Raw genomic sequence first — 13430 nt, forward strand, 5'->3', positions numbered from 1 at the left:
TGGCAACTATGGATGCAACAAGAGTATCCCTTCCCTTCTTGCTGCTAACAAAACTTTTCCTTGTATCTCCTAAAACAGGTATGAGAATCAAACAGCTCTCTGAAGCAGGATTTGTAGGATCCTGAAGGAGAGTTTTCCTGCTTTCGAAAAATTAGCCAATCAAGGAGTTCAATTACCTGGACTGTATCCTTCCTTCCTATCTATCTATCTATCTATCTATCTATCTATCTATCTATCTATCTATCTATCATCTATCTATCTTTCCAAATTTTGGATTGTGAATGTATAAGCACAGATGTGCTGTATTTTGGAAGGACTTATCTGTAAAATGTTTTTTAAGGAGTAAAGCATACGAACCCGAATTTCTTGAAGATTGTGAAAATTGTTCCCTACTCTCACAGAGATTTTGCTTGGAGTGTAACTTTCATCAGATTTATAATCTGCATAAATGCATAATGTCTTCACAGTAGTTTTTCTTCTGGAATTAAACAATTGCAAAATCAAGATTAGATGATAAAAATGTATCATGGTTAAGTAAGGTTTAGTAAAACAGTACCATTCTTTGGAAACATTGCAACTTGTTCACATAGTAGGTTAAATAAAAAAAAATTGAATACTGGAAAGAATTCAAATTTTTCCTATCTGAAATGTAGCTTTATATACATTACTGTATCTAAGGTTCCTTGGATTCATTGATCATCCCAAAATTCAAATTCTAAGCAATTTTATTCATTTATCTCAGTATTCAAGATTTGTAACATTAACAAAATATTTGTACTTTGAAGTTTTTAAAAATATAATTTAGAGTAATTCATATCTTTCAACTTTTATTTTATTCTAAAGTAATGTGTAAATAATAAGCTAGGCTTTTTTTGCATATCAAAAGTGGATGGAGTAAAAATACAATATTAAGTTACAACAGTGAAAGAATAATTTGTACTGAAATACCTGATATTTTGTGACCATGAATTAAAGTTAAATTAAAATACATATCTAAATTATAATTTTTAAAGCTAGAGTAGCATAAAAGCAAATGTATAATTATACTTACTTTCAAAAATTAGTATTTTTTTACAGGCAATGATTACACAAAACAAGGCACGTTTTCTGTTTTTATTTATCAAGGAAGAAGGATGAATATGTACAGTATTTCCCCACATATCAACTATAACTCTGACCCACTTACCCATGAAAAGCTTATGGAATAATCTTAATTTTAAAAGATCTAAATCTGTTTTGCAGACAATTAAACTATGTTTTTCATAATATGATTTTGAATCAATTCAGTTTTCAGGAGGCTTCTTTTACACTTTCACAGAATTAAAAAAAAAGTTATATTTACCTTGCAATAACGGTAAAGGTAAAGGTTTCCCTCACACATATGTGCTAGTCGTTCCCGACTCTAGGGGGTGGTGCTCATCTCCGTTTCAAAGCTGAAGAGCCAGTGCTGTCCGAAGACATCTCCGTGGTCATGTGGCCGGCATGACTAAACGCCAAAGGCGCACGGAACGCTGTTACCTTTCCATCAAAGGTGGTTCCTATTTTTCTACTTGCATTTTTTACGTGCTTTCAAACTGCTAGGTTGGCAGAAGCTGGGACAAGTAACGGGAGCTCACCCCGTTACACGGCACTAGGGAGTCGAACTGCTGAACTGCCAACCTTTCAATTGACAAGCTCAGCATCTTAGCCACTGAGCCACCACGTCCCCTACCTTGCGATACTTCTTGACTAAACAGTACTGTATATTTAACTACAGTACCGTGAAATCTCACTTAACTGAATGACTTAGTGAAGAGGTGTCCCTTATTCATAAAAGTCCAATAAACTGAAGAGAATGTTATGCTAGTGATGTAACTGAAGGAAATTATATCAATTCTGTGATACAGGTAGTCCTTGACTTACAACCATTTGTTTAGTGACCTTTCAAAGTTACAACTGCACTGAAAAAAATGACTTATGACCAGTTCTCACCTTTACAATCCCATGGTCATATGATTAAAATTAAGGCACTTGGCAACTGGCATGAATTTATGATGGTTGCACTGTCCTGGGGTCATGTGATCACCATTTGAGACCTACCCAGCCAGCTTATGAGAAGCAAAGTCAATGGGGGAAGCCAGACTCGCTTAGTGACCACACAATTCACTTAGCAACTTAAGTGAGTCATGTAAAAACTATGGCAAAAAAGATCTTAAATGGGGCGCAAATCACTTAATATCTACCTTGCTTAACAAAAGATACATTGGGCTCAATTGTGGTTGTACATCCAAGACTACCTATAGTGATAGGGAGATACTTCTCTGAATGCATCCCAACATTTCCAGTGAGTGCAGGAACATCTGAAGTTCTGTCATTGGAAGCATTTAGGAAACTGGTAGAAAATAACTCTGAAATAATGACCAAATGGGCCATGGGTTATCGTGTGTATGTGTGTATGTAAATTGTATAAGATATTTTTTAAAAAAACAAATGGTAAATGCATAATAATGAAAAATACTGGTGCATAAATATTCACTACCTGAATTGGATGTTGACCAAATGAGGCTGTGATCCATCAGATTGCCAGTATGTTTCTAGGTTATCATCTCGTAACTGATCCACCCCAAAGCCTATTTTGAATATACAGAAGCAGACTGTCTTCAGCAACAGTAGCATATAAGTAGATAGATGCTCTTAGTGTTTTAGTATTTTCTATGTTTCCAAAAGTGCTATGCTACTAAAACTCTTATGTCTGTGATCTTTAACTGGGTGGAATGGTGCATCATATGGCGAAATTTATAATCAAGGCACCTTAAATGGGCTAACTGAAGAATAAGTCCTAAATCTGGGCCCCATAACCCACCTGGAACTGAAATTTGACAAATTTTATAAAACACTGTATGATGTAAACATTTATAAAACGTTTCCTATTGTCAACTCCTGACATTTGACTATCTTACACAATTCAACATGGGCTACTTTCAAGGCAGATGCACCTTTGAATATCTCCCTGAATCTTTAAGAATTTTTCTACTACATTAGAAGCTCTGTCACTGTTTAGGTGACATTGGGGAATCTGGTAAGGAAATGTCTCTGAAATGATAACCCAAGGGCCACGGTTTGTTCAATGGTAATCTAAAAAGCGCTAGATGGTGAAAAGGAGTAGTGCACATTCTATATTCTTGAACTATTTTCTTGGGACACTAAATGCCTAAAACACTTAAGTTTGATTGTCATATCTAATTTAAATTAAATCCAAAAGTTATTTTTCACTCTTAAAGGGAGTTTCTGGCCTGTTTATAAACGAGATGCTTCTGCAGTTTACCTGGTTTACAAGATGAAAGAGACCAAACAGCTTGTGAACCTATTTCTCGAACAGTTCCTGTCCTTTCCAGCTGTTTTGGATCTGCACCAGGAGGAGTCTTGTTAGCAGTGGTCATTTTTCACTAGGAAAAAAAATTAAAAGTATATTTAAAATATTCCACATTCATGACAATAGGAACAGAAAGGAAAATGTTGAAAAGGTCTGCCACAAATGTAGCAATCTTTGGTTGAAATATTTTAGGTGACCTTCCTCCTCTCCCATTTTTTCCAGTGTTTCTCATTTTATGGACCTAATGGCTTATAATTGCTTTAGACTAAGAATAGAAACATATTTTTTGGTTAATAAAAACAAGAACGGGAGTATGTTTAGGAATTTTAAATTTAAAACAAAATATAAGAGTGGAAAAAGGATTGAGGTTAATCATGCTTATAATAAATTCTTGCATAAGCTAACCAAGAAAAGGTCTACCAATTCATTAAACAGAGCTGGATGTGACTGTACTATTTGTTGGCTTATCTATAGTCCTCTGTAGTCCCAAATATTACTTTGGGGATTTTACTGAAGATTAAATATCTCAAGGAATAACAAATGGGGGAAATAATCACCAAATTGTATCCTTTATCCAAGCTCCCCGAATTTACTTTTCTCATTAGTTGAGAAACATCGATGTAAAGGAACATAAAGTAAGACCTAGAACAGGAGATGTGATTTTTTATTTTTCCCTAAGTAAAACTCAACAATGGGACTGTCTCTTAGATCAAAGCCATTACAAGGCTAAAATTAATAATTAGCATTGTTCCATCCAGCAGTCTTTGAAAAAACAGAAATATCAAAAATGCCTATTTTTCTTATATAATTGATGATTCAATCAATTTATTTTATACTTGAAAATAATAATGATGAATTTGAGTATAACTAAAAGTTATAGAATAAAGGAGTCATCCATACATTAAACATCACAAGACAATTTTGGCTGAAATCATATCACATTATATTTTTTGCTGATATTCATCTTTAACTTAAAAATAAAAGAATAACATTATTCTTCAGAGAGTTAGCTGTAATAGTAATAAAAATTAATAGGAATGATTTATAAGATAATTACACAATGGGAAAATTCAGAAAGATCTTTAAAGTTTATTAATTTCAGCTACTGGAATGACTTCAAATGTATTAATAGCAAGAAGAGTTTCCAGTGCGTTAGATCTTGTTTCCAAACTGTTTTTATATTATTTAAAATGTCAAGAATCTGTGGTTTGTGGCCACGTGTTAATTTTCTTTTGCAAAGCCATTTTCCATTTTAATAATATGGTCCTTTATTATTAAAAAATCTTCCCATGACATTAAAGAGAAAGTTTCCCTAGACATAGGATTAGAAAACAAATATTTAGGAAGTCATAATCAGTTCATCACTTAGCTGTATTACAGAAATAATGCAGGTATTTGTAATTAGATCGTTTACAAGTTTGTTACATTCTGGTTTATTTATACCTGTTGAAAATAATCTTTTTATAAGTGAAAAATCAGTTCCAAATAGTTAAAGCTACTGTGATAGCAGATGAAATCTATTAAAGACAGTCTTAAATTGAAAATTGTCCAAGGTCCAACTAAATGTCATAGATGAAGTGGCAGGACAAAGCTTGATTTGGTATTCCAAAGATCTGGAGTCTCTACTAGAATATTGTACCTTGTTCCTACTATAATCCAACATCTTAACGAAGAGCCCCAATGGAGTTCTTAGTGCAGGATCAAGATGTTACACATAAAGTCTTTTAAGAACTGCCATTAAGGCAGTGGTGAAAGCCAAATTTTTTTACTACCTGTTCTGTGGGCAGGGTGTGGCTTGGTGGGCGTGGTTTGGTGGGCGTGGCAGGGGAAAGATACTGCAAAATCTCCATTCCCACCCCACTCCAGGGGAAGGATAATGTAAAATGCCCATTCCCTCCCCACTCCTGGGGGAAGTATATTGCAAAATCTCCATTCTCACCCCACTCTGGGACCAGCCAGAGGTGGTATTTGCTGGTTCTCCGAACTCTCAAAATTTCTGCTGTCGGTTCTCCGAACTGCTCAAAATTTCTGTTGCCAGTTCTCCAGAACCTGTGAGAACCTGCTGGATTTCACCCCTGCATTAAGGGATTTAAAGGTTCACAGAAGCATGGAATTGGTTCCCCAAAATACAGGTGGTCCTCAATTTATGACCTCAATTGACCCCAAAATTTATGTTGTCAAGTGAAAAATTTGTTAAGTGAGTTTTGCCCCATTTTACAACTTTTCTTGCCACATTTGTTAAGCAAATGTCATTTCTTCCTTCTTCTTGTGCCATATTCGTCATTGGACGTTGCGATCATGTTGGCGATCCTATTTTTATTAACAGCCGCACGAAAAAGTGCTATTGAGTTTTGTCCAAACCAGTCCCTTAGATTTTGAAGCCATGTTTCCTTATTGCTTATTTGTACCCTATGACTATCATTAAGTATTGTACCTTATGATTCTTAATGAACTTATCTTTTCTTTTATGTACACTGAAACCATATGCACCAAGACAAATTCTATTCTATTCTATTCTATTCTATTCTATTCTATTCTATTCTATTCTATTCTATTCTATTCTATTCTATTCTATTCTATTCTATTCTATTCTATTCTATTCTATTCTATTCTATTCTATTCTATTCTTCTTCTGCCTGGGCCTCATTTGTCTTCAATCTTTCCTTGGAGGATTAAGTGAAGTATGCCGTATTTTTCTGGGTGTCGCATCACATGTCCAAAATATTCTAACTTTTGCTCTTTTATGGTTTTGATGACTTCCCTTGGCTTTCCCAGGCGGCTTATCACCTCCTCATTTCTGATTTTGTCAACCCAAGCAAATCACTGCAGTGTTAAATTAGTTAACACGTTAAGTGAATCTGGCTTCCCCACTGACTGTTTATCAGAAGTTTGCAAAAGTTGGTCACATGACCACGGGACACAGCAACAGTCATAAATGTGAGTCAGTTGTCAAGCATACGGATGTAAATCGCATGACCGTGGGGATTCTACAATGGTCATATCTGTGAAAAACAATTGTAAGTCACTTTTTTCAGTATTGTTGTAACCTTGAATGATCTCTAAGGGATCTGTTGTAAGTGGAGGACTACCTGTATGCTTGTAACTATATGCAAGTGACACAAAACTGCAATAACTTCAGATTTGCTAGCTACATTAGCATCTGAATAGCTGCATTTATATCAGCTGAAGCTATCAGGCCACCATCAGGGACAGTCATTAGGTAAACATTAGAGAAATCTGTTTTGGAACAGTATTATAGAGCATAGCTCAGATCCAATTAGTCTAGAAAAGGCAACAAAGGCAACATTGTTTGTATCTTATGATTTATGATTGTAACTATAATTTATGATCTGTGACTTATCACTTTTGTTATTTGTATGTACACTGACAGCTTATGCACCAGAGACAAATTCCTTGTGCATCCAATCACACTTGACCAATAAAGAATATTCTACTCTATTCTTCTATTTCTGCCTATTTTCCCCAGAAAATAAAGAAACAGTATCATCAAATTGTGTACTTAATTCTACAGGGAAAATTTCCATGTAATCTGACAATTGTACAACATTATTTAGATCAGCTGCCTTCCAGAGAGCTATTTCTCCTGGATTTGTTCAAGAGGTCCACGGTCTTTATGCAAAACTGCAGGGAGACCTGAGAATTTGAAGACAATAACGTCCAAACTCTAGATAGCGTTTCCTGAAAACAGAACGTGGCAGATATATTTTATACAGTATAAAAAAATAAAACTTAAGCTCTTTGGGTAAGCCAAAATTATGCAGGAGAATAGAAATAACAATCAGAATATTGCCTTTGAAAACTTTCTCAAAAGTTTAGATGTAATACGGAGGCTAAAGAAGGAAAACAGGAAATCATGTTCCACCTATCAAGAGTTACTATAAGGACAAATTCAAGGAACAGTTACTAGTACCAGTCATAATGATCATGAGAGTTTCTGTCTTAATCGTAGGGTAGTATATAGATCAAAATAGATCTAGACAGTGTTTTGAAAAAAAAAAATACTATCCAGAAATGTCAGATTAGTTTAGTTTAGTTTAGTTTATTTATACTTATATGCTGCCCTTCTCCCGAAGGACTCGGGGCGGCTCACAAAGATAAAACAATAAAACAGTAATATTACGACTAAAATACTTAATTAAAATCCCTAAAAAATTAGTTAAAACTCTCATCAGATCAGCAAATTTGTTGGAAAAGCCATGTCTTCAGGTCAGCGCGGAAAGAGCGGAGGTCAGGGGCCATCCGGAGCCCAGTGGGTAAACCATTCCAGCGGGTCACTGCTCCCACAGAGAACGCCCTCATCCTGGGCGCCATCAGCCAACATTGTCTGGCTGATGGCACCCAGAGGAGGGCAATCCTATGTGAGCGCACTGGGTGGTTGGAGGCAGGCAGAAGGTGATCCTGCAAGTACCCCGGGCCCACACCATGAAGATTAGACCAGTCAATAACTATATGCATCATTTGCAAGGCTTATGCAACTGCTTCAGAAGCTATTCCCAATCATCTCCATATGCACGGAAATTTTAAAAACCCCCTCCCAATAAAACAAATGGTTATGCAAATAACACAACAGATTTAACAGTTAGAAAATAGAGGCTTCTACATCCTCCCAGGTGCTGGGAGAAAGCACTTCTTTGCACACTTTTAAGTATCAGATTCATAGGGTACAAAGAGCAATTGCTTTCTCTGAGGTCCAGAACGTAAACTTCTCCAGGGCTGGCAAAGATCTACAGAATAAACAAATTCTAATTAATGTATCTTAATGAACTTATGTAACTGAAATGCAGATATCACAATTTGTCAAGACATTTTATGGGCTGTCTCCAGCATAAGCTGTCAATGCCATGATATCTAATTCACTGCAGATATTTTGCTTACAAACTGCAGGAAAAATTGGGTTCAACACGCTTCAGCACTTTAATACTAGTTCTACTAGGCTTACACTGGAAAATTCTTTTATTATTACAAATAAGTGAGCAGCCACATGTAAATGAAATGGGGGGAAATTGCTATTTTACTGCCAAAGAATAAGGCCAAAATAAAGTTTACATTTATTATTTATCTATCTATCTATCTATCTATCTATCTATCTATCTATCTATCTATCTATCTATCTATCAAATTTCTATACCGCCCTACTCCCGAAGGACTCAGGGCGGTGAACAGCCAAGATAAAATACAGATAATACAAATATTAAAAATTCCTTAAAATTATTAAATATTTTGGCCAAAACACAGATTAAAACACCCAATTTATAAAATCACGAATTAAAAAAATTTAAAAGAGGGGAGTTAGGCCAGGCCAGCTTGCTGAAATAGAAGTTTTGAGAGCACGGCGAAACGTGCGCTGGTCCGGGATCCTCCGTATCTCTGGGGGGAGCTCATTCCAGATGGTAGGTGCCCCCACAGAGAAGGCTCTCCCCCTGGGGGCCGCCAGTCGACACTGTTTGGCCGATGGCACCCTGAGGAGCCCCTCTCTATGGGAGCGTACTGGTCGGTGAGAGGCTATTGGTAGCAGAAGGCAGTCTCGTAAATACCCCGGTCCGATGCCATGGAGCGCTCTAAAGGTGGTAACCAAAACCTTGAAGTGCATCCGGAAGACCACCAGGAGCCAGTGCAGCTCGCGCAGGAGGGGGGTCACATGGGAGCACCACGTTGCTCCCATAACCACCCGTGCGGCCGCATTCTGGACCAGCTGGAGCCTCCGGGTGCTCCTCAAGGGGAGCCCCATGTAGAGAGCATTGCAGTAGTCCAAGCGGGAAGTAACGAGAGCATGAGTGACCGTATTTAACGAGTCCCGATCCAGAAAGGGACGCAACTGGCGAATCAGGTGGACCTGATAAAAAGTCCTCCTGGCCACGGCCGTCATATGCTCTTCTAAAGACAACCGTGAGTCCAGGAGGATGCCCAAGTTGCGAACCCTCTCCGTGGGGGCCAATGACTCACCCCCAATAGTCAGTGATGGCACCAACTGACTATATCGGGATGTCGGAAACCACAGCCACTCGGTCTTGGATGGGTTGAGCCTGAGTCTGTTTCTCCCCATCCAGATCCGCACGGCCTCCAGGCACCGGGACATCACTTCAAGGGCATCATTGGGGTGGTCCGGGGTGGAGATGTACAGCTGAGTATCATCAGCGTACTGATGGTACTTCACCCCGAAACCACGGATGATCTCACCCAGCGGCTTCACATAAATGTTGAACAGAAGGGGCGAGAGGACCAACCCTTGTGGCACCCCACATACAAGGGGCCTCAGGGTCGACCTCTGCCCCCCTGTCAACACAGACTGCGACCGGTCAGAGAGAAAGGAGGAGAACCACCGTAGGACGGTGCCCCCCACCCCTAACTCCTCTAGCCGGTGCAGCATGATACCATGGTCGATGGTATCAAAAGCCGCTGAGAGGTCTAATAGGACCAGGACAGAGGAACAACCCCTGTCCCGAGCCCTCCAGAGATCATCAACCAACGCGACCAATGCCGTTTCCGTGCTGTACCCAGGCCTGAAGCCCAACTGGAACGGATCCAGATACGACGATTCATCCAGGTACTGGGGGAGCTGTCGCACTACCACACTCTCAACAACCTTCGCAACAAAGCGAAGGTTGGAGACTGGACGATAATTTGCCAACACTGCCGGGTCCAGGGAAGGCTTCTTGAGGAGAGGCCTCACCACCGCCTCTTTCAAGGCGGCAGGGAAGACACCCTCACTCAAGGAAGCATTTATAATCCCCTGGAGCCAGCCTCGTGTAACCTCCCAAGAGGCCAGCACCAACCAGGAGGGACATGGGTCCAGTAAACATGTGGCTGCACTCAGTCTGCCCAGTATCCTGTCCACGTCTTCGGGCGTCACAGAATCAAACTCTTCCCAGATAATACTCACAAGACCTGCCTCTGTCCTCCCCGCTGAGTCTACCCAGTCAGAGTCCAGGTGTTCCCGAATCTGAGCGATTTTGTCATACAGATACTGTACAAAATCCTCGGCTCTACCCTCCAAGCGGTCCTCCCGCGCTTCCTGGTGGAGCAGGGAGCGGGTCACCCTAAACAGGGTGGCCGGACGATTATCTGATGATGCAATAAGAGTGGCAAAATAGTTATACTTCGCCACTTTTATCGCCACCAGGTAGGTCTTAATATGAGACCGTACCAGTGTTCGGTCAGATTCAGAATGGCTGGCCCTCCAACCACTCTCCAGGCGTCTTTTCCGGCGCTTCATCTCCCTTAGCTCCTCGGTGAACCAAGGAGCCAGGCGAGATCGACGCCGGGTCAGAGGCTGCAAAGGCACGACCCGATCCAAAGCTCCAGCGGCCGCCCTATCCCAGGCGGCCACCAGCTCCTCAGTCGAGCCGTGTGCCAGAGCCTCAGGAAATGGCCCAAGCTCCATCTGGAACCTATCAGGATCCATCAGGTGCCTGGGGCGGTACCACCTCAATGGTTCCGCCTCCCTGCGGCGGGGTGCGGCGGTTCGAAGGTCAAAGCGAAGGAGGGAGTGATCTGATCATGACAAGGGCTCGATCACTATATCCCCTATCTCAAGATCACTCAACCACTGACCAGAGACAAAAACCAGGTCTAGCGTGTTTCCCCCCGTGTGAGTAGGGCCATGAACTAACTGGGTCAGGTCCATGGCCGTCATGGAAGCCATGAACTCCCAAGCCACCTCAGACGCCTCACTGACGGATGGCAGGTTAAAATCCCCCATGACCATAAGCCTGGGGGTGTCAACCGCCACCGCGGCTATAACGTTGAGCAGCTCGGGCAGGGCTGCCGTCACGTGGCAGGGAGCCAGGTACGTAACCAACACGCCCATCTGCACCCCATGACCCCACTTCACAAGGAGGGACTCACAACCAGCCGTCTGAGGAACAGTGACCTCCCTCGGACCAAGACCTTATCTAATGACAACCGCCACCCCCCGCCCCTCCCCTGTGTCCTTGGCTAATGGAATGCGCGGAAACCAGGTGGGCACATCTCAACGAGGGGGATCCCCCCCTCCTGGCCCAACCAGGTCTCCGTAATACCCGCCAGGTCCGCTCCCCCCTCCTGAACAAGATCACAAATAAGGGGGGCTTTATTTACCACGGACTGGGCGTTGCACAGCATCAGCCGAAGGCCCAGGGACTGAGGATCTGTGCAACCTGGGGAACGAGGGGAGCATTGGAGGCCAGAGCGCGCCACCGCTTGGAGCCAGCGGGCGTGCGCTCCCACAACCTGATGTGGCCCCCTGCTCTCGCCATATCTGCCCCTCCCACCCACAGTACTGATGTAATGTCCATCCACAACACAAGCTCTAACCCCCTCCTTGACCCCGGTTCCCGCATCTCTAGTGCCGTGCTCTTCAGCCGGCTCTGGCCTCCTTCCCGACAGGTTCTCCCCCAAACCCACCAAACCCACCCCCCTCCCAGAAACCTTTAAAACCTTATCTAAAAATTTCCCCAAAAAACCCCACAACCCTCTCCTCGCCGCATGCCACCTCTCGGGATTCCAAAATCCGTCATCAAGGTAGGCCCTCGATAGTGAGGAGGGCCAAACCTGCAGCCATAAACATCGCACAAAACAGAGATGGAGAGTCAACTGGTCAGGGCTTCACCAGATCGTCCAATAATACTGGGTCAAAGTAGATCTTCATATCAGGAGCTGGTTCACTGCCCTCTCACGACAGTGAAAGGGGCCAGTGACATCCCCCCACGTCTGGAGGATAATTATCCCAGTCACCCTCTCACAGTGACTGGGGCAGATGACACCGACAATAAAGTCACAATAGTCCATCCTTTCATCTGGCGGATGACAAACATCCCCCTCAGCACCTGCACACCATTTTGCCCAGTTCTCTTCCAGTTTGGGGTCGCACAAGAAGCCAGCAATTTGTAAAGTTATTAAAGACAATTATGATAATCCCACAGGCACAAGTTCTTCCCTGGGGCGAGAGAAGGGATAGCAGACAAAAAACCCAGTCCAAGTCCAAGGGTGGGTGGCCATCAAAGGCCAACACCCACCCATACCTGGGGGAAGAAGAGTGGGAGGAGAAGCCACCCGAGGCGACCAATAGAGCCCTGGTCAGCCTCCCGCCTCTCCTGCCCCAAATCTCCCCAAATCCCCAGTCTCAGCTCTGATGACAAAACAAACCCCGGATAACAGGGGTCAAGGCTCAAAAAAGAGCAGATGGTAATCCTGAGGGCAAGGCTGTCCGTATTCCCCCATCCACCTGCTGCAAGCTCTTTCCTCAGCCGGATGATCCGTGGCTGCCATTGCCTTCCGCCACCGCCATCACCGCTGTCGCCGGCTCGCAACCGGCACCCTGGGCTCCCCATGGCGCCTCCAGGACCCCCGAAAAACGTCCGGAGAGCGTCCCAGAGATCCTTGAGGGGCGAGGGGGATGAAGGGCACCTTCAAGCCGCCGCCGCTGCAAAGCAACGCCGACCGCCGCCGAACGCTCCGGCCTCCACTCCTCCCGGCGCTGACAAGCCGGAAACAGCTGTTTTTAGCAGGTCGCCGCCCCATCTCCCGCCCTGCCCTGATATTCCGGAGGGCGAAAAAGCCCTCAGCAGGCAGGGCGGGCATTCCCCTCATTGGGACTGGAGCCGGAGATAGTTAAAGCGGCTCCCGAAGACCCCTGACACCAGCGACCTCTCCATCTCCTCAGCGGAACTCAGCCGACCGCCGCCATCTTGGGACACGCTGGAAGTTTTATTTATATCTTTAGCTATCTGTAGTTTAATTACCAGTCAAATTAATAATCTCACTGCAATTATTTGAAAGTCTATAGTGGATGTGTTTCCATAATTTGGTTGAGGATACTTTGGGATATCTAATTTCTAAATTATGTTTCCTACTCAAGTGAGATTTGAGCTTAAAACAAAATTTGGCTTTCCTATTTCAAAGACATTTGAGGTGTAGTATATGACAAGAGGCATAATAAAACCACTATATTGAAGCATAACCATTGTTAAAAGAATGTTCCTGCTAAGATAATAGAAGAATTCAATCACTGAAAATGATCTGGTCCCATGGCCTAAATAGATTACATTTATATCTGAAATTAAAATATGACCTGTTTATG

At 42.5% G+C, this 13430-nt stretch overlaps 1 protein-coding gene across 6 annotated transcripts in view; it reads right to left on the minus strand.

The window, feature by feature from the left end:
• The window catches only part of ANAPC10 (anaphase promoting complex subunit 10), a 35305-nt gene that overhangs the window by 19482 nt on the left and 2393 nt on the right, over nucleotides 1-13430 (minus strand). For all 6 annotated transcript variants that reach the window (XM_070948531.1, XM_070948527.1, XM_070948528.1 and 3 more), the window contains exons 2-4: nucleotides 3305-3425; nucleotides 2519-2609; nucleotides 358-478 (exon numbers count right to left, since the gene is read on the minus strand). In XM_070948531.1, the coding sequence (XP_070804632.1) occupies nucleotides 358-478; nucleotides 2519-2609; nucleotides 3305-3419 (327 nt within the window). In that variant the 5' untranslated portion in view covers nucleotides 3420-3425. The remainder of the gene's footprint in view (nucleotides 1-357; nucleotides 479-2518; nucleotides 2610-3304; nucleotides 3426-13430) is intronic.

Source organism: Pituophis catenifer, unplaced genomic scaffold (assembly GCF_029215685.1).
Source record: "Pituophis catenifer annectens isolate HBS135680 unplaced genomic scaffold, rPitCat1.0.hap2 SCAF_8, whole genome shotgun sequence".
Lineage (NCBI taxonomy): Eukaryota > Metazoa > Chordata > Lepidosauria > Squamata > Colubridae > Pituophis > Pituophis catenifer.